At 45.5% G+C, this 19,084-nt stretch overlaps 2 protein-coding genes across 2 annotated transcripts in view; both read right to left on the reverse strand.

The window, feature by feature from the left end:
• Positions 1-3,080: 3,080 nt before the first annotated feature.
• The window catches only part of LOC148047324 (uncharacterized), a 49,227-nt gene continuing 33,223 nt past the window's right edge, over positions 3,081-19,084 (reverse strand). The window contains exons 5-6 of the mRNA XM_087711585.1: positions 6,343-8,390; positions 3,081-3,365 (exon numbers count right to left, since the gene is read on the reverse strand). Coding sequence (XP_087567711.1) covers positions 3,199-3,365; positions 6,343-8,390 — 2,215 coding nt within the window. The 3' untranslated portion in view covers positions 3,081-3,198. The remainder of the gene's footprint in view (positions 3,366-6,342; positions 8,391-19,084) is intronic.
• On the reverse strand, positions 8,604-16,058 carry LOC106548420 (zinc finger protein 202). Its single transcript, XM_087711574.1, has 6 exons — positions 15,979-16,058; positions 13,824-14,252; positions 12,948-13,065; positions 12,749-12,831; positions 10,423-10,549; positions 8,604-8,753 (listed from the first exon to the last, which is right to left on the reverse strand). The coding sequence occupies exons 2-6, from the start codon at positions 14,142-14,144 to the stop codon at positions 8,734-8,736; spliced, it is 669 nt and encodes a 222-aa protein (XP_087567700.1). The 5' UTR covers positions 14,145-14,252; positions 15,979-16,058; the 3' UTR covers positions 8,604-8,733.

The following is a 19,084-nucleotide window of genomic DNA, read 5'->3' on the forward strand; positions in this document are numbered from 1 at the left end:
AGGGAGGACTACTAGGCCAAAAAGGGGGCCGCATACACATGTCCAGGAGCAGGGGGCACGGCAGGGATGTCACGCATGCATTGCATTATGGGTGTGGGCATTCACACGCGCTGGTGCGCATGCACGGCCATGCTTTTGGCACGTGACAACAAAAAGGTTAGCCATTACTGACCTATACCATTTTAGATAAGTGACTGTCTAGACCAGGGGTGTCAAACTGGGTTTCTTCAAGGGCCGGATCAGCATTGTAATTCCCCTGTGTAGAGTGCCGGAGGGGGAGCAGTGGGGAGATGGAACGGATGTCTCCTGTAGCACCCTGCCAGCCAAATGTGCACAGGCCCCCTCTGACATGTTTTTGGCCTCCTGCAGCACTTTACTGGCCAAAAAGGGACATGGTGCGACGCATGCAGCCCCCCGTGCCTCGTTTTCACCCTCCATTGCCTCTTGCAGCACTCTACCGGCCAAAAATGAGCCGTACAGAGGCCTTATGAGGCACTGCAAGCCTTCCGGGCTTCTAGCAGCACTCTGCACCGCAACGCTGTCACACCTGTGAGATAAGATACAAGGGCAGTGGTGTGTTCTGGCCAGCACGCCCCAGTACGGGCGTATCTGCTGGGAGCAGCAGGCACTGTACCGGAACAGTGCTTTGGAGGACCCACCCAACCGCTCGCGTACCTGCATTTGAGCCAACCAGGTCATTTGCGCACGCACAGGCAGCGTACAGCGCCTGCACAACACTCCGTCGAGTAGCTGGAGAGTCGCAGGGTGGTGGGTGCGTGGTGGACGCCTGGCCCCATGGCAGAATACTGGTTGCAACGAGATCCAGAACCCACCACTGGACATGGGGGCCAGAATGTGGCTACTAACTGTAAATAACCTTGGAAAGGAATGGTGGCAATAGGAGAATCCTGCTGTGTGAATAAAGGAACTACAAAAACTCGTGAATTGCGTCTAATATCAAATCCTTTGGATCCGCAAAGGCAGGCCTGAAAGTAAAAAATAAAGTGAATATTGGAAAATATCTTGGAAATTGTGTGGAGGAAATCCTTTGTTTTTTTTTCATGGGCTGCAAACAGCATCAGATATGAATGAAAATCAGAATTGCTCATGATGTCCTGGTATTGTTACTGTGTAGCTCCTATACACACTTTATGTTGATTTGCAGGTTTTGCAGGTCTATATCAGAGGTGGATTCCTACCGGTTCGGTCGAGTAGGTAGTAACTTGGCTGGCCACGCCCCTGAACTGGTTCTATCGGCAGCTTCATTTTGTTAGATAGTGCCCAATGTTCAAGTTTGTCAAGATCCTTCTGGATATGCTGATATGGGCAGCATGTTCTTAAAGGGACTGGGAATTGTAATACAGTACTTCACAGTCATCACGTAGAATGGGATACCATGCATGGTCAGCATCTTGGTTATTATGGTGTGTTTTTCCCTTAGCAACTGTCTCATATTTATGACCTTTGCTATGTCCTAGTTTCCTAGTTACCCACCACACTTGGTTTAAGAAAACCAATTTGCAGGAAACTAATTAAAAGGGACGCGGTGGCTCAGTGGCTAAGACGCTGAGTTTGTCAATCAGAAAGGTTGGCAGTTCGGCGGTTCAAATGCCTAGTGCCGCGTAACAGAATGAGCTCCCGTTACTTTTCCCAACCTCTGCCAACCTAGCAGTTCGAAAGCACGTTAAAAATGCAATTAGAAAAATAGGAACCACCTTTGGTGGGAAGGTAACATCGTTCTATGCGCCTTCGGCGTTTAGTCATGCCAGCCACATGACCACAGAGACGTCTTCGGACAGCACTGGCTGGAAACATAGATGAGCACCGCCCTCTAGAGTCAGGAACAACTAGCACATATGTGCAAGGGGAACCTTTACCTTTAATTATCATTAAAAAGAAGGAATTGGAATTAAGAACATTTGATTTCTTTTGGAAAAAAATTAATTATTTGTCACATGTTATAATCCACTTTTAGGAGCTCAAGGATTGGACACAAAGACATTCTACTGATCACTTTTATTAAATGCTTTAATAATATAACTTATAGTCAAACTGTGATGATAGAATACTGCCATTTATGCAACAAAATAATTATAGATGAAAGACATTAAGGCAAAACACTGATTTGTGTCTCCTTCACAAGAAACCTGGAGAAGATGGAAACAGATGCTTTTACATATCTCAACATAATTCATCAGTGGTGCACAATTTTAGAACATGTTCGGATAAGGGTGCAGTCCTGTTCACATATGTGTTGTACATATATTACTGTTCTGACCCCCCTCGTTCCACACCAAAGCACACTCCGAGCCAAAGATAAGTTACGGCATTTAATTAACAGACAGACAGGTCCTTGGCAGCAAACCGGCACAGATAAGCCAAGGCAGCAATCCAGCACAGGTAAGGCTTGGCAGCAATCCAGCCTGCCAAGCTCATAACAATGTCCTCCGACATTCATTCCTGCGTTGACTTCTGCAAAGAGGGGCGTGTGCACAAGTAGTCTTTTTATAGTCTGGAGAGGAGCCTAATGACCACCAGCTGAGTGCAATTACCTCCTGTAACTGCGCAACTGTTCCTTACGCCTAGTAGCTCTTCGATGCCGGGCATCCAGGAACAACTCACTGCTGGACTCAGGCTCACTCTCCCTTGTCTCCTCCACACTGGTCCAAGGCTCAGGCGCCTCCTGGTGGCCAACCAGCCTCTCTGCGGCCTGTTCAGAGTTGGAACCCTGTCCAGGGTCCTCCACATCCTCCAGAGCCGATTTATAGGGCCCCTTGCTGTCGGAGTCTGGTGGCAGCTCCAACGGCTCCTGCTGGGCCACCACACATTACTGCAGAAAACTACATTTCCCCTTAGGGCAAAGGATATGATTACAAAGCACAGAAAAGGAGCGGTATCCCAAGTTTCTCAAAGGAAATTAAGTAACAAGGTAAGAAAAGAATCTAGTTAAATCTAAATTATTTAAATCTAGTTCACACTAAATCACTATCTCTCCCCTTGCTTCCTATCGCTCTATCTTTGCAAACTTTTCTTCCATTATTCCACGTCCAACTTTTCTTCTCTAGGGTTCTTAATTATTATTATTTTTTATTCTCACTGGTTTCCAATCAGTGTCCTGTGAATTAATTTGAAATGATAATTTGGAACATGGGAAGATGGACATCAACTTTGGAATCGAGTCTTTCCAAATCTCAAACATTAAGAAAAGTCAACATTAAGAAAACTAAGATCATGGCATCCATCTCTCTCAATTCCTGTCAAATAGACGGGGAAGGAATGAAGGTAGTGACATATTTTCCTGGGCTCCAAGATCACCTCAGATGGGGGCTGCAGCCAAGAAATTAAGACACTCCTGGGGAGGAAAGCTATGGTAAATCTAGAAAGAATACTAAAAAGCAGAGACATCACCCTGCCAACAAAAGTGCATATAGTCAAGGCTATGGTTTTCCCAGTTGCAATGGATGGCTGTGAAAGCTGGTCCATAAGAAAGGCTGAGCGCCAAAGAATGAGCTGCCCTCAGAGATCCGGGCCCTACCCACTCTCGTGGCCTTCCGTAAAGCTATTAAAATCTGGCTTTTCCGGCAGGCCTGGGGCTGTTGACCTCTTGATTGAGATCCAGCCCCCCTTTGATTGGGTGTAGGTTGTGCTTCTTCTTAACTTTGTTGTGTCTTATTGTTTTAATTCTTTTTAAATATTTTTCATTTCTGTAAGCCGCCCGGAGTCCTTCGGGATTGGGCGGCCTAGAAATTCAATAAATGAAATGAAATGGAGGCCTTTGAACTCTGGTGCTGGAGAAGACTCCTGCATTGAGTCCCTTGGACTGCAAGGTGATCCAACTGGTCAATCCTAGAGGAGATCAACCCTGACTGCTCTTTAGAAGGCCAGATCCTGAAGAAGACACTTTGGCCACATAATGAGAAGGAAGGACTCACTGGAGAAGAGTCTCATGCTGGGAACCATGTTCGGCAAAAGAAGAAGGGGGCAACAGAGAATGAGGTGGCTGGATGGAGTCACTGAAGCAGTCGGCCTGAGCTTCAATGGAGTCCAGAGGATGGTAGAGGACAGGAAGGCCTGGAAGAATGTTGTCCATGGGGTTGTGATGGGTCGGACACGACAACTATCCGAATCCCGTTTATTTTATTCCAAACACTCCAAAGAATTTTATGTTTCTGTTTAGATTTTATTTATTTATTTATTACAAAACGTATTTACCGCTCATCTCGCCTTGAGGCTACTTTGGGTGGCTTACAATAGTAGAATGTAAAATTATTGTAAAAATGTAAGTATAGCAACAGTAAAACAATAAAAGTAAATAAGGAAAGTACAGCAATACTAATTAAAAGATGGATGGAGAGATAGCCAGGTTGCATGGGAGACAGGTGGGATCAACTATTAGTCCAAAAGCCACCTCCAATGTGGTTACTCTGCCATTAGGTCCCCAAGCCCACCAGTAGTGCCATGTCTTCAGTTTCTTAAGAGAAGCCAGGATAGGGGAAGATCTCACCCCGGGTGCAGGATGCTGTACCTTTTTTCTGTCAGATGCCAAAAGCATGCACACTTGTGATAGCGCTCGTACCTGTGTCAACACACATAATCCAATGCCCCACCTGCAGGCCCCACCCCCTGCACATGCGCACACAGATCCCATTTGTGTGGTAACGGGCCTCCCTGAAAACTTCTGGGACCAAAAATGGAGGGCAAAAGAAGAAGGGGACGGCAGAGAATGAGGTGGTTGGATGGAGTCACCGAAGCAGTAGATGTGACCTTAAATGGACTCCGGGGAATGGTAGAGGACAGGAAGGCTTGGAGGAACATTGTCCACAGCTTCACAACTAACAACAATATGATAACTATATAACTCTATGATCATGTGAAGGGTCCTTGACGCTCACTGAGCTTGCTTGTTTTCTTGCGGACCCTCACCACCCTTCAGGCTTTCCATATAGCCGTCAAGACCTGGCTGTTCCAGCAGGCCTGGGGATGCTGAGTTCCATCCCCACTCAAACTGATGTGCTTGTTGATACCTTTTAAATTGGTTCTGTATTGTTGCTTTTGTTTTCTTTCCTTTTGTATTGTTTCCCTTCCCTTCCGGTTTTGTTAGCCGCCCTGAGTCCCTCGGGAATAGGGCGGCATACAAGTTGAATAAAACCACTAAAACCACCAAACCAGATATTTCATTACCCAAACTAGGTAACATCATCAATGCTATTACATTTACAGTACAACTATTCTCCTTCACTGGTGCTCTGATGATGTACTGAGCAATTGTGATTCTCCATTCTTAATTCTGTCTGCCGTTCAGGATTCCAGGACTGTAGCATGTTAGAAAAAGACCTCAAAGGATTTCTTGTACACTTTCTTGACGTTCTCCTAATTTTACTTCAGGGTCCTCACTGATTTTCCCAGTGTCTCTTTTCTCAGTTCATTCTTGAGCGTTTGTGATGTCGGCACAACAGCCTCCTGATCAGGTTCATTTTCCTCGGGATCCCCTGATTGGGACAAAAAAAAGAGGAAATTATTGGACGTTACAGGCCCAAACCCACCAAACTAAACCTCTATTTTAATTATTAGCAATGGAAGGCGATTTCCTCCTTTTCCCAGCACAGAGGAACGTGGCTCGATTAAGAGCGAGTAGTAACAAAAGAGATGGCAAAAAAAGCAAAAACACAATAGTCCAGGGGTGTCAAAGTTGATTTCATTGAGGGCTGCATCAGAGTTGTGTTTGATCGGGGGGGGGGGGGGGGGGCGGCATAGCCAGGAGGGTATGGTCAGTTCAACATCACTCATGTCGGGGCGCCTGTGGTGGCCTCAGCACTCTGCCAGCAAAAATGGGTTCCCGAGCTCTGTTTTCGCCTGTGACAGCCTCCCGCAACCCTCTGCCAGAGGAAATGGAGCTTGGGAGGGCCACCCGCAGCCCTCACAAGCTCCGTTTTGCTGGCAGAGGCCAGTCCTTCAATGTTTCCAGGGCAGTCCCATGGGCCGGATCCGGCCCCTGGGCCTTGAGTTTCACACACCTGCAATAAACAAAGGAAAAATTGATCAAATTTTAGGAAGGGATTAAGGTAGAAAAAATTTGGCATTCGGGATCAATCCCAAAGTTGCTTTTTTTCAAAAGACAATTGGAGTTTGTTTTTTCTTGAAGACATTTTGCTTCTTGTCCAAGAAACTTTATCGGTTCTGAACTGGTAAAGATTCTTGGATGAGAAGCAAAAGAAGTTTTCAAGGAAATACAAAGAAAGTTCAGTTGCCTTTTCTCCATAGATACTCAGGGAAAATGCAATTCCATAGTTCAAATGCACATGGAAGAAATATTGTGAATTTAGTATTTTTATGGATTCTCACCTAAGTGGATCCTTACGTGGGATGTAAGGTTACTGCTCTTTCGGAAGCTTTTCCCACACTTGGCGCATTTATATGGTTTATCCCCTGTGTGGATCCTTTTATGAACAGTGAGGGACCCGTTTTCTCGGAAGCTCTTTCCACAATCCCTGCATTTATATGGTTTCTCCTCAGTATGGAGCCGTTTGTGGGAAGTTAGGGAACTGCTTATCCGGAATATTTTCCCACATTCCCGGCACTTGTAGGGCTTCTCCCCTGTGTGGATCCTTTTATGGGAAGTAAGGTGACTGCTCCATCTGAAACTTTTTCCACACTCCACACATTTATACGGTTTTTCCCCCCTGTGGATTATTTTGTGAGAAATAAGGCAAGCACTCTGAGTAAAGCTCTTTCCACACTCCACACATTTATATTGTTTCTCCTCAGAATGGATCCTTCTATGGGAGGAAAGATTACTGCTTGTATTGAATCTCTTTCCACACTCTGGGCACTTGTAAGGTTTCTCCCCTGTGTGAATCCTTTTATGGGATGTAAGCGATCCATTTTCACAGAAGCTTTTTCCACAGTCGGTGCATTTGTAAGGCTTTTCTCCTGTGTGGATTCTTCTGTGCGAACAAAGGGAACTGCTCCTCCAGAAGCATTTCCCACACTCCGTGCATTTATAGGGCTTCTTGCCCGAGTGGATCCTTTTATGGGAAGTCAGAGATCCATTTTCACGGAAGCTCTTTCCACATTCCAGACATTTATATGATTTCTCTTTGGTACGGGTACATTTATGAGAAATAAAGGAACTTTTCTTTTGAAATATTTTCCCACATTCCACACATTGACATGGTTTTTCTTCTATGTGGATCCTTTTGTGGGAAGTCAGAGACCCATTTTCACGGAAGCTCTTTCCACACTCCAGACATTTATATGATTTCTCCCCCGAGTGGATTCTTTTATGGGAAGTCAGGTGACTGCTGTTGTTGAAGCTTTTTCCGCAATCTACACATTTATAGGGTTTTTCCCCTGTATGGATGCTTTTATGTGATGTAAGCTGACTGTTCCACATGAAACTCTTCTCACATTCCATACATTTATAGGGTTTTTCCCCTGAATGGCTCCTTTTATGTGAAATAAGGTTACTGTTTTGACTAAAGCTCTTTCCGCAGTCTGTACATTTGTAGGGTTTTTCCCCTGTGTGGATCCTTTGGTGGGAAGTAAGTGAACTGCTTTTCCGAAATATTTTCCCACATTCTGTGCATTTATACGGCTTCTCCCCTGTGTGGATTCTTTTATGGGAAATAAGGAAGCTGCTTTTTCGGAACATTTCCCCGCAGTCCAGACATTTATAGGGTTTCTCTTCGGTACGGGTACATTTATGAGAAATAAAGGAACCTTTCCTTTGAAATATTTTCCCACATTCCACACATTGATATGGTTTTTCTTCCATGTGGATCCTTTTGTGTGAAGTCAGAGACCCATTTTCACGGAAGCTCTTTCCACACTCCAGACATTTATATGGTTTCTCCCCTAAGTGGATTCTTTTATGGGAAGTCAGGTGACTGCTGTTGTTGAAGCTTTTCCCGCAATCTACACATTTATAGGGTTTTTCCCCTGTATGGACGCTTTTATGTGATGTAAGCTGACCGTTCCACATGAAACTCTTCCCACATTCCATACATTTATAGGGTTTTTCCCCTGAATGGCTCCTTTTATGTGAAATAAGGTTACTGTTTTGACTGAAGCTCTTTCCGCAGTCTGTACATTTGTAGGGTTTTTCTCCTGTGTGGATCCTTTGGTGGGGAGTAAGTGAACTCCTTTTCCGAAATATTTTCCCACATTCTGTGCATTTATACGGCTTCTCCCCTGTGTGGATTCTCTTGTGTGAAGTAAGGGATCCGTTTTCCTGGAAGCTTTTTCTGCACTCGGTGTATTTATAGGGTATCACACCCAAATGGATCATTTTATGGGAAGTCAGTTGATTGCTCCACCTGAAGCTCTTTCCACACTCAGTACATTTATAGGGTTTCTCCCCTGTGTGGATCCTTTTGTGACATGTGAGGGAACTGCTACTGCTGAAAGTTTTTCCACACTCCATGCATTTATATGGCTTCTCTCCCATTTTGACTCTCCAGCTCAAACTGTTTTCATTCTCCCTGCACCCATTTTGGTTTCTTCTAACGTTGGTTCTGTTGCGCATATCCAAATTTAAATGGTCTTTTGGTACTTTTACACTTTTCCCTAAACCTTTTGTCCTTATTTTTCCTTTGGGATTTTGGTGGGCAAGAATATTTTCATTCTGCACACACTTGGATGTTGGTTTCTTATTCCTAGGTATTGACTTGTTCTTCTCAGGAATTCTGGACTGTGTCCAATTTCTAAACTCCTGTTTCCCTTCTCCGTCCTGAATCATTTCACACTGGCCATCACTTCCTTGAGAGGAAAATAAAGAAGTAGAATTAGGCAAGAATGTGGAAAGGAAATAAAACCAAAGTAAGGTTGTGGTTATGACCTGCTTGCTGAAATTTGATGGATTATCTGGGTTTTTGAAAAGTTACAGTGTTGATTAATGTAAGATAACCTGAGCAAAGACTGAGCAAATATGAATTTCTGATGGAGGCTATAACCAAACCTGTATGAATAAAAACCACATCATATGGTTTCTATTTCAAGTGTCAGTCTGCAGCCATCTTTTCTTTTGGATTGGATTGTCAGGCCTGCAGTGGTTCCTTTAAGAATCTTTGGCCTGCCACACTCTTATTAAGGGGGGGGGGATTTAGCAAGGGGTAGAATGTGTTGTTTTCAAAATAAAAAATTCCTTCCTAGAAGCTCAGTCATCTTTTGTCTCCCAAACCTTTGCACCTGATCGGAAGCAGTTGGGCGTAGGTGCTAGCGTGGAAGAAGAAGATTGAACCATGTGATGGACTGTGGGTGTGGGGACAAGATCATGAACTTTTAACTGGGTGGGATTCTGATGTAACTTCCAGAGTGGGAATCCCATAGCACGATGCCAACATGCCTGCCTTATTAAATTGGAACTTTAAGCATAGATTGGCCTTTGACTCTGATTTAATTCTGCATGATATTTGGAACGCTGACATGGATCTTTGGCCTGCCACACTTTCTATTATTCTACTATGCATTTCCTATTGTGGGAAAATGGGAGGGGGGATTGTAAGGAGTTACATACTATATAGCCATAGCAAAATTATTTCTAGAAAGCCAAGGTCATCCTTTGTCTCTGCACCTCTGCAACTGACAGGAATTGGATGGGTGGAACTGCCATCATGGCAGTGAGAGATTGGACCATTTGATGGATTTGTGGGTGTGGGGGCAAGATCTTGAACTTTCAACTATGTGGGGGGAAACTGGGAAGCTTTCAGATTTGGGTTTTCTCAGATGTGCCAACATTGCTCTCTTAATAAATTGGAACTTTGAGCAATACTTTGCCTTGGACTCTGATTTATTTTTGAATGCTATTTGGAATGCTGACATTAGGAGAAGAAGGAAACTTGAAATAATTCTGAAATAAAGGAACATATTTGTGGCCAATACTTCAATTTACTAATTTTTCTTATCAAACTGAGCAAGGGTCAGGAGGATTTTAAAAAATGAAGGGAAACAAGCTTTTACTATTAGCAAACTAACTCAGCTCAAGAGTTCGATCCTCACCGGCTCAAGGTTGACTCAGCCTTCTATCTTTCTGAGGACAGTAAAATGTGGACCCAAATTGAAGATGAGCTTCTCATAACATCATACTGAACATTGATTAGACCTTCCGTGCTGGACCCGGGGGGGGAGGGATTTGGGAAAACTTTCTATCTGTAACTTTCAGGCGTTTTGAATCAGATCCTGCCTTGCTTTCGCTACTATCACTTCAAACTCGGTAAAAGTACCTCTTCTCAATCTCAATGGAGTTGGGGTTTTCTTTCTTGGGTTTTGAATAGAGGACAAGTGTGACATAGAAGTGTTTAACTCTACTTAGAACAGGTTCCCTTTCACCCACAGAAGAGATGAAGTATGGTTGGGTATCAATAAGTTATATTCCACCACAAAATGTCTCCTCGAAACATTTGATGGTGCAGGAGAAGTTCTTACCCAGAGAAGCTACGTTCCTGGAATTCTCCAGCATCACTTCCCCATGTAGGGCTTTCTGGTCAGAATCCAGTTGAGACCACTCCTCCTTGGAGAAATAGACCGCCACTTCCTCAAAGGACACACGACCCTGAAGAAACAACGTTAATCGAGAACCTTAGGAAAGACTTGCATGTTCTCCTTAATTAGTAAGTTCCCAAAACAGGAAGTTGCAATGACCTAAACTTTTAGCTGAGAAGACAGCCCATTGGCAGATGAAATATTTGGGGTGATTCTGTACTGATCATCTGTACTGATTCTGCAGAACTTTGAAAACTATTCAGAGGAAGCAAAACAGTACTTTATAGGGCCGTGATGGGAAACCTATGACACACGTACCACCGGTGGCACACGGGCATGCGAGATGTTGCTTTGTCAGCTCCAGCGCACATGCGCGTGCTGGCCAGGTAACTTCAGCCTTCATTTCCAGCCGTTTTTTGCCCAACAATCCAACACACAAACCGGATGTTCAGGAACGGACTTCTGGTTTGCCCGTTGGGGTGTTTTTCTCCCTCCGGAGGCTTCAGGAAAGCCTCCTGAAGGCAAAAAACAGCCCTGTGGGCAACCCGGAAGTTTGGGAACAGACTTCTGGGTTGCCCATAGGGCCATTTTTCACCCTCTGGAGCCTTCAGAGAAGCCTCCGAAGGACCTCGGGTGGTGGGAGGCCATTTTCGTCCTCTCCAGGCTCCTAGAAAGCCTCTGGGGAAGGCGAAAAATGGGCCCATCATGCGGCAAAAGCAAATGGGAGGGTGGGGTTTTTTCCAAATTCATAATTTTATAACTCCTAACGGGAGAATTTTTTACATTCTCCCATTAGGAATCATAAAATTATGTAATTCTGAAACACAAAAGAAAGAAAACATCTCAGTCAAATTAAATTTGAAGTAAACTACCACAGAAGAAGTGAAAAGTTCTGAATTTTTTTTGGGGTGGTGGTGGTGGTGGAATTGTCAAAGATCTCTCAGTGTAGACCAAGAGCCAAGGTGGCGCAGTGGTTAAATGCAGCACTGCAGGCTACTGCTAGATCAGCAGGTCAGCGGTTCAAATCTCACCGGCTCAGGGTTGACTCAGCCTTCCATCCTTCCGAGGTGGGTAAAATGAGGACCCAGATTGTTGGGGGCAATATGCTGACTCTCTGTAAACCGCTTAGAGAGGCCTGAAAGGCCTATGAAGCGGTATATAAGTCTACTGCTATTGCTATTGCTATTGCTAGACCAATGTTTTTCAACTTTAGTAACTTTAAGACATTTGGATTTCGATTCCCAGAATTCTCCAGCCAGCTAGCAAAGCTGCAAAGCTGGCTGGGGAATTTTGGGAGTTGAGGTCCACATGTCTTAAAGTTGCTAAGGTTGAGAAATATTGGTGTAGACCTCGATTGTCAAACTGGCGAGCCATGGGCCGGATATATCACGTGCAGGCCATTCCCAGCTCAGCTCCGCGAATGGGAAAAATGAAGTTGACGCAGCAAGTTTGACACCCATGGTGTAGACCATTGGTAGTCAACCTGGTCCCTACCGCCCACGAGTGGGCGTTCCAGCTTTCGTGGTGGGCGGTAGGGGTTTGCTGTAACTCTGTTTTATAATTTTTATAAAGTAAAGTTACTTCCCTATTTTATAAAGCACCATGACTGTGGAACCGGTGGGCGGATAGAAAATTTTACTACTAGCAGAGATACAAAAGTGGGCGGTAGGTATAAAAAGGTTGACTGCCCCTGGTGTAGACCCACGATAGCAAACCTATGGCACGCGTGCCAGAGGTGCCAAGCAGAGCACTCTCTGTGGGCATGCATGCCATCACCAGCTGCTCTTCTGGGTTCCGGCACGCACATGTGCGCTGCCCAGCTGGTCTCTCTGGGCACCAGAACGCCAGAAGATGGCTTGAAAACAGCCTGGAAAAACAGCCCAAAAATGTCCGCAAAAATGTCCAAAAACCAGCCTGCTTTTGTGCTGTTTTTAGGCTGTTTTTCGCCCCCGAAATGGCCTGGAAAATGGCCAAAAATAGGCATGTGCGTGCTGGCCAGCTGGCCTTCGGGTTTTCAGCATTCTGGTGCACACACATGCACACGCATTCTGGTTTGGGCACTTGGTGCCGAAAAGGTTCACCATCACTGGTGTAGACTTTAAAAATCCAAGTCCATCTCCAAAGTAGTCTTGAAAGGTGTGTTAATTTGGTCACTGGTTTTTAACCCAAATTGTTTCATTTCCTTGGAAAAGAAATATGCTTATCCTCAGAAGGACACCGGAGGTCTTCAAGGGGCCCCCTCCGACTTCTTTGATGCTTCTCTTCCTACCGGAGTTGGAGCTTCTGCCAGTGTCTTGATTCCACCAAGCAAGGGAGATAATCCCAAAGCTGCCCATGATATAGTTCCATTCCCTATCAGAAATGCAAAAATGAAGGAAGAATTTGTCAAAATATAATTAATTAACACCGAAGACAAAGCGGCAAAGGATAAGCGATAGTGGAATCTGTCTGTAAAACCACTCCCTTACCTAGAAAGATGTCAGAATTTTGATCATCTACAGAGGTTCCAAGCTCTGGAAAGAGAATTGAAGGATTACTCCTCCCCGTGGAAAATTTTGGGACCATCTGAAGGAAGGATTCTTGCCCCTAAAAGGTCCAAGGAAGAAAAATGAGAGAAGTACACACAAGAAATGGATTCTCATTCTCTGCTCACAAGTTTGTATACCCAAGTTTGTATATCCCATAAAGTGGAAAGGAAGAGGACAATAAAAGTCCAAAAAGCTCGGATGACAAAGGTTGGTTCCCCCCCTCACACATATGTGCTAGTCGTTCCCGACTCTAGTGGGTGGTGCTCATCTCCGTTTCAAAGCCGAAGAGCCAGCGCTGTCCGAAGACGTCTCCATGGTCATGGCCAGCATGACTAAACGCTGAAGGCACACAGAACGCTGTTATTTTTCCACCAAAGGTGGTTCCTATTTTTCTATTTGCATTATTACATGTTTTGAACTGCTAAGTTGGCAGAAGCTGGGACAAGTAACGGGAGCTCACTCCGTTACGTGGCGCTAGGGATTTGAACCGCCGAACTGCAGACCTTTCTGATCAACAAGCTCAACGTCTTAGCCACTGAGCCACCACATCCCTTCATGGGAGACAAAACCTCTAGTCCCGGTGACCGACCCAGATTGGATCCTGCAATAAAATAATTGCCCTAAATTGCCCTGAAAGCTCTAGTCTAGAAAGAGCATTGGACAAATCTGTCTAAAACATTAGGCAACTCTTGAATGCTGTTATAATGCCAGAAGGTTCTGATAGAAAAGTTTCAAGAATCCAAAATTCAAACAAAAGGTTGAAATTGTTTATTAAGTTGTGTCCTCTTTAGAATGCCAGAGTTAAGATTCTCTCACCTGCAACTCGACCTGCCCCTTCTGCTCCTCTGCTTGGCTCAGGAGGAAGCCTTCCGCCAGAGCCACCGCCTGGGAGCTGGTGTCTGCTCCACACTCTCGCACCCAGCCCTCCATCTCTGGGGGAAGGATAGCCAGGAGCTGCTCCAGAACAACCAGGTCCAGCATCTGGGCCTTTGTGTATCTTTCTGGCTTCAGCCACCCACGGCAAAAGTGATGGAGATAACTGCAAATCTCTCGGGGGCCCTTAGCCTCCTCGTAGTGGATATTCCTGAAGTGCCAATGCTGGACCTCCGAACCCATGGTCTTCTCTTCCATCATCATATGTCCACTTCCTGCTCAAATCTCCTCACAGCTTCCTTTTCCGGCTCCCTCGCTTGCTGGATATTGGGCCTCCATTTTCTAACTGTTGTCTAAATGGGCCCAGTGTATCTGAAGTGGAACAAAAACCATCATCAGATTTTTTTAAAAAACATAATCAAGGTTCCCCCCCCCACCCCCTTAAACAGGGAGATGTTTGGGGTGGGTGAGAATACTGGGACTATGCAAATGGCAATACTTATGATACGAGAAAAGCAAAATGGGTTTTCCATAGAAAACTCAAAATATCAAGCCTTTTAGATCTTTTAGGATTTATATATTTATGGATGTTTTTTTTCCTGACAGCCAACAAAATATTCCGGAAAACATTTTGGATCATAAATGTGCATTCGTGCATTTTTGACAGAGGCAATGTTAACCTTAATGTACCTAAAATGAGGGGAGCAAACTGTAACACCCAGTTTTGCTTAACACGGAAAGCCAAAGAAATCAAGGTTGCAGATTAATGCAGTGTTTCTTAACCGCAGCCTCTTTAAAGTGTGTAAACTTCAATTCCCAGAATCCTGGGAATTCATGCATGTTGACGGAGGAATTCTGGGAGTTTAAGTCCACCCATGCTCACTGGAGAATTTTGGCAGTTGAGATCCACGGAACATAGAATCATAGGGCTGGGAGGGACCTCAGAGGTCTTCTAGTCCAACCCTCTGCTCAAGGCAGGAGATCCTATACCAGTGATGGCTAACCTTTTTCTCCTTGTGTGCCGAAACAGCGCCCATGCCCACACCCATAATGCAATGCACCCCACCTTCCCGCATTCCCCTGTGCTTGCATGTGATTCCCTTCCCGCGCCCTGTTTTGGGCCTAGCGGGGCTCCCTGAAGCCTCTTGGGATCAAAAATGGGGCGTGGGGAGGGAATCACATGGGGAGCATACCCGCATGTCCTGGGGGGGGGTGCATTGCATTATGGGCCCTGCACTGCACCCCCCCATGTACTCATGCCCCCGCCTCCCCACATGCACATGTGACCCTCTCGCGCATGCATGCACAACCCCCCCCCCGAATGCACGTTTCCCGCATATGCAAATGATGCAAAAATAAGCTGGTCAGCGGGAGGTGCGCACACATGCGTAGTGGAGCTGAGCTGGGCGACGGCTCGCGTGCCCGCAGAGAGAGATTTGTGTGCAACCCGTGGCATGTATGGCATACCATCCCAATCAAATGTGGGTTCAGTCTATTCTTGAAAACTTCCAGTGATGGTGCACCTACACTTTCAGGAGGCAAGCTATTCCACAGATTAATTGCTGCGCTGTCAGGAAACATCTCCTCCCTTCTAAACTGGCTTTCTCTTTTAACAAGCTCTCATCCATTCAGGTTGACCAACATTGTCTGAATGTGATGTGCTGGGCCAATCAACCTCCTAAGACCATGGATGGATTCTGAAGCACAATTGATTCATGCTCACCGAGCAGACTGCGCAAATACACCTAAGCAACCACAACTGGCATCTCCCTTCATGGAGAACCTCATTTCCCAGCTTGGGTGTTGCAATGCAAGCAACTCCTTCGCCCCCCACTCAGGGGGTTTGCAGGGCTCCCCCAGATCCTCCTTGCTGGAGATCCTGGGGGAGAGGGGGCAACACAGTTGGCTTAGTGCTCTGCTTCCACTACTGCTTGGCATGTGCATGCAAAGGGCGGCAGTGGAACATGGGGCCAGGGACTCCCCCCACTCACCCGCGCCAGGATTCTAAAGATTGAAGCTGGGCGGCGTGGCTTTTGCAAAAGATCTTTGCAATCCCAGCAGGATTTCCCCTAAAAAGAGTCCCGTCCCTCTCACTCACCAGGCAGCGCCCCCTCCCCGCAAAACTCCCCCCTTGGCGGCTCGGTTGGAGGACCGCGAAGCCCTGGAGAAGCCAGCCCCGCCCCCCGCTCCCATCCCCTTCCCAGCATGCAACGCGTCCTGGCCGAGCAAAAGGATCCGCGCATGCTCCGTTCGTGGCTGAAGCTTGAAGGCGGCGGCTTGCCCGCGCCGGCTTCACTGGGAAAGGCGGGCTGGGAGGGCTCAGGATGATGGGAGGAGGAGAGATGGGTTATGGAGTCCCTTTCCCTCACAGAACGTGGCGCGGGAATAAAAATATGTCTGCCAACGTCGAAGTTTTAAGGAAAGGAAACACCCGAAGGCTCTGAAAATCAACAACAAGCTAAGATCTGAAGGACATGAGGAAAAATGATTTGCCTTAAAAATGGGCGCTGTGGAGAATCTGTAACTGCCAGAAGAAATAACAGGAATGACACAGTTGGAAGGGACCTTGTAGGTCATTTAGTCCAACACCAACACCTTCCTTCCCCCACCGAAGTGGGTCGTGGAGGACAGTCAAAATCTCCGCCAAAAAAGCTGAATGTCCACTCCTGCCACATTTTTAATTCCAATAAATTCATCCCAAAGAGCAGCAGGAGGGCCTGGCAAAAGGAAAAAGAATGAAATGAAGCTGTGGAAATATATATTTTTTTAAACAACCTATTTGGGCCACTGTAGGAAGTTAAAACCCACCCTTCTGCTAGAAAACTGAAATATCCTGGGAAATATTAAGAAGGCAGAATGTTATGTTTCCCTGGATGTGAAAAGGGAGAAACATGTTTTTAAAGACAAAGTAGCTCCCTGCAGCTTCCTGCCCCTCTTTTTGTCAATGAGCCATTAAAGCCTGAGCTAGGCTACTTTACATAGCAAAGGTAGGATTGGCCTTCTACAGAAACTCACCACAAGGCACCTTGGAAAATTATATCAGCCAACAAGACAACCAAACTTGGACTCAAAGCACAGTCTACAGAGTTGCCCCTGCATGGCCTTATGGGAGTCTGACAACCAATCAGAATACAAGATCAAGATCAAAGACCAGAGAAGGCATAAAACCAGGAACTTTCAGCATCTTGCTCTCTTTTCTTCTTCACCCAACATCTTCAACTATGTGGTCACCTTTTCTGTTCAGGATCTCAAACCATGTGGTCCTATCGACCCATTAAACCATCTTTCCAAGCAGCCTCCATGTTTCTAGTGTCTTTTCCCCCACTTGGAACTGAACCCAGAAGGACATTTTTTCCAACAAAGGACATTTCTTCCAACACCACGATAATGGCTGTGCCTCAGAGGGGGTGAAGCTATGGGGTAGGAGAATGAAAAGCCCGAAGAAAATGAAATAAGAGCTGTGGAAGGAAAATGGGAATTAAATTGGATAAACTGCTGAAAAGCACAAGAAATCCACACATTTTCACCTTAGGCTAGAAAAATCACCTCAGAAAATTCATAATCTTGGGAAATGAAGGTTGACAAGGCTCTTCTTTGGGAGTGAACTGAGAGAAAAAGTGGGATTATTTTTTTTTGGGGGGGAAGCATGAATAGAAAATGAGATGGTAGCCAAGAACCAAGAGATGGACCAGAGGAATGCTGTCGATAGAGTTTACTTGGACTTCAGTAAGGCATTTAATAAGGTAAACCATAATCTACTAGATAAAGTAGAAGAATGTGGGTTAGACAGCATCAACACCAGATGGATTTGTAACTGGATGACCAACCGCACTCAACATGTAGTCTTCAATTGAACTGCATTTACATGGAGGGAAGTATGCAGTGGAGTACCCCAAGGCTCTGTTTTGGGCCCAGTACTCTTCAACATCTTCATCAATGATCTGGATGAGGGGATAAATGGGGAACTCATCAAATTTGCAGATGACACCAAACTGGCAGGAATAGCCAACACTCAAGAAGATAGGCTTGTTACAGAAGGATCTTGACAAACTTGAACATTGGGCACTATCTAATAAAATGAAATTCAATGGTGAAAAGAGTAAGGTATCAAAGACACCTCTTTGATCCAAAAGTAAGGTTCTACATTTAGGCAAGAAAAACGAAATGCACAGGTACAGGATAGGTGGTACCTTACTCAATAGTAGTAACTATGAGAGAGATCTTGGAGTCCTAGTGGACAACCATTTAAATATGAACCAGCAGTGTGCAGCAGCTGCCAAAAAAGCCAACACAGTTCTAGACTACATAAAGAGAGGGATAAAATCAAGATCACGTGAAGGGTTAATACCACTTTATAATGCCTTGGTAAGGTCACACTTGGAATACTGCATTCAGTTTTGGTTGCCACGATGTAGAAAAGATGTGGAGACTCTAGAAAGAGTGCAGAGAAGAAGAACAAAGATGATCAGGGGACTGGAGACTAAAACATGAAAAACGATTGCAGGAACTGATTCTCTCCTTGATTAGTTTCCACCCATTGCTTCTTGTTCTTGCTTTGGTCTTTGGAGAATAGCTTGACTCCTTGTTCTTTGTTGCAACCCCTGAGATATTGGAACACTACTATCATGTCATTCCTAGTCCTTTTTTTCATTAAACTAGACATGCCCAGTTCCTGCAACCGTTCTTCATATGTTTTAGCCTCCAGTCCTCTAATCATCTTTGTTGCTCTTCTCTGCACTCTTTCTAGAGTCCAAGTGTAACCCCCTCCTCTCAGTCTCTCTCACTCACAGCCCATTCACCCGGCAGGATCCCATCTGAATCTCCTCCCCCACAAGAGTCCGGCAGCTCATTGCCTTCTGCGGAGCTCAAAGGGTTACAACAAGTGAGGGCGGAGTCTTAGAGGGGCCAGAGAAACTCTCTCCCTCCAGAAGAGAAACTATCAGCACCTGCTCAGTTGCCTCCTGAAGCAGCTTCCACGCGTGGAGGGAGCCCCCTGGCGGATTCTTTGCTTCAGTGCTTCTCAACCTCAGCCAGTTAGCTGGAGAATTCTGGGAGCTGAAGTCCACACACTTCTTAAAGTTGCCGAACACTGAACTTCTTGGTTAGTTGGTTTGTTTTGTTTGTTGAACATGGAACAACACAGAACTGAATATGCAGCATCTCCTGGCGTTGCACTCAAAATCCATATTGGCAGGATGGGCAGC

The sequence above is a fragment of the Thamnophis sirtalis genome, unplaced genomic scaffold (assembly GCF_051295495.1).
Source record: "Thamnophis sirtalis isolate CommonGarterSnake01/CBP01778 unplaced genomic scaffold, rThaSir2_p1.2 scaffold_3, whole genome shotgun sequence".
NCBI classification, from domain to species: Eukaryota; Metazoa; Chordata; class Lepidosauria; order Squamata; family Natricidae; genus Thamnophis; species Thamnophis sirtalis.

Excerpts from the sequence above, each read along its gene's own strand:
- LOC106548420 (XM_087711574.1), bottom strand. The coding sequence starts at position 14,144 with ATGATGATGGAAGAGAAGACCATGGGTTCGGAGGTCCAGCATTGGCAC. Across the intron at positions 10,550-12,748 it reads TGGCAGAAGCTCCAACTCCG|GGTCGTGTGTCCTTTGAGGA; the intron begins GTAGGAAGAGAA and ends TTGTTTCTTCAG. Across the intron at positions 8,754-10,422 it reads CAGGAACGTAGCTTCTCTGG|TGATGGCCAGTGTGAAATGA; the intron begins GTAAGAACTTCT and ends CTCTCAAGGAAG.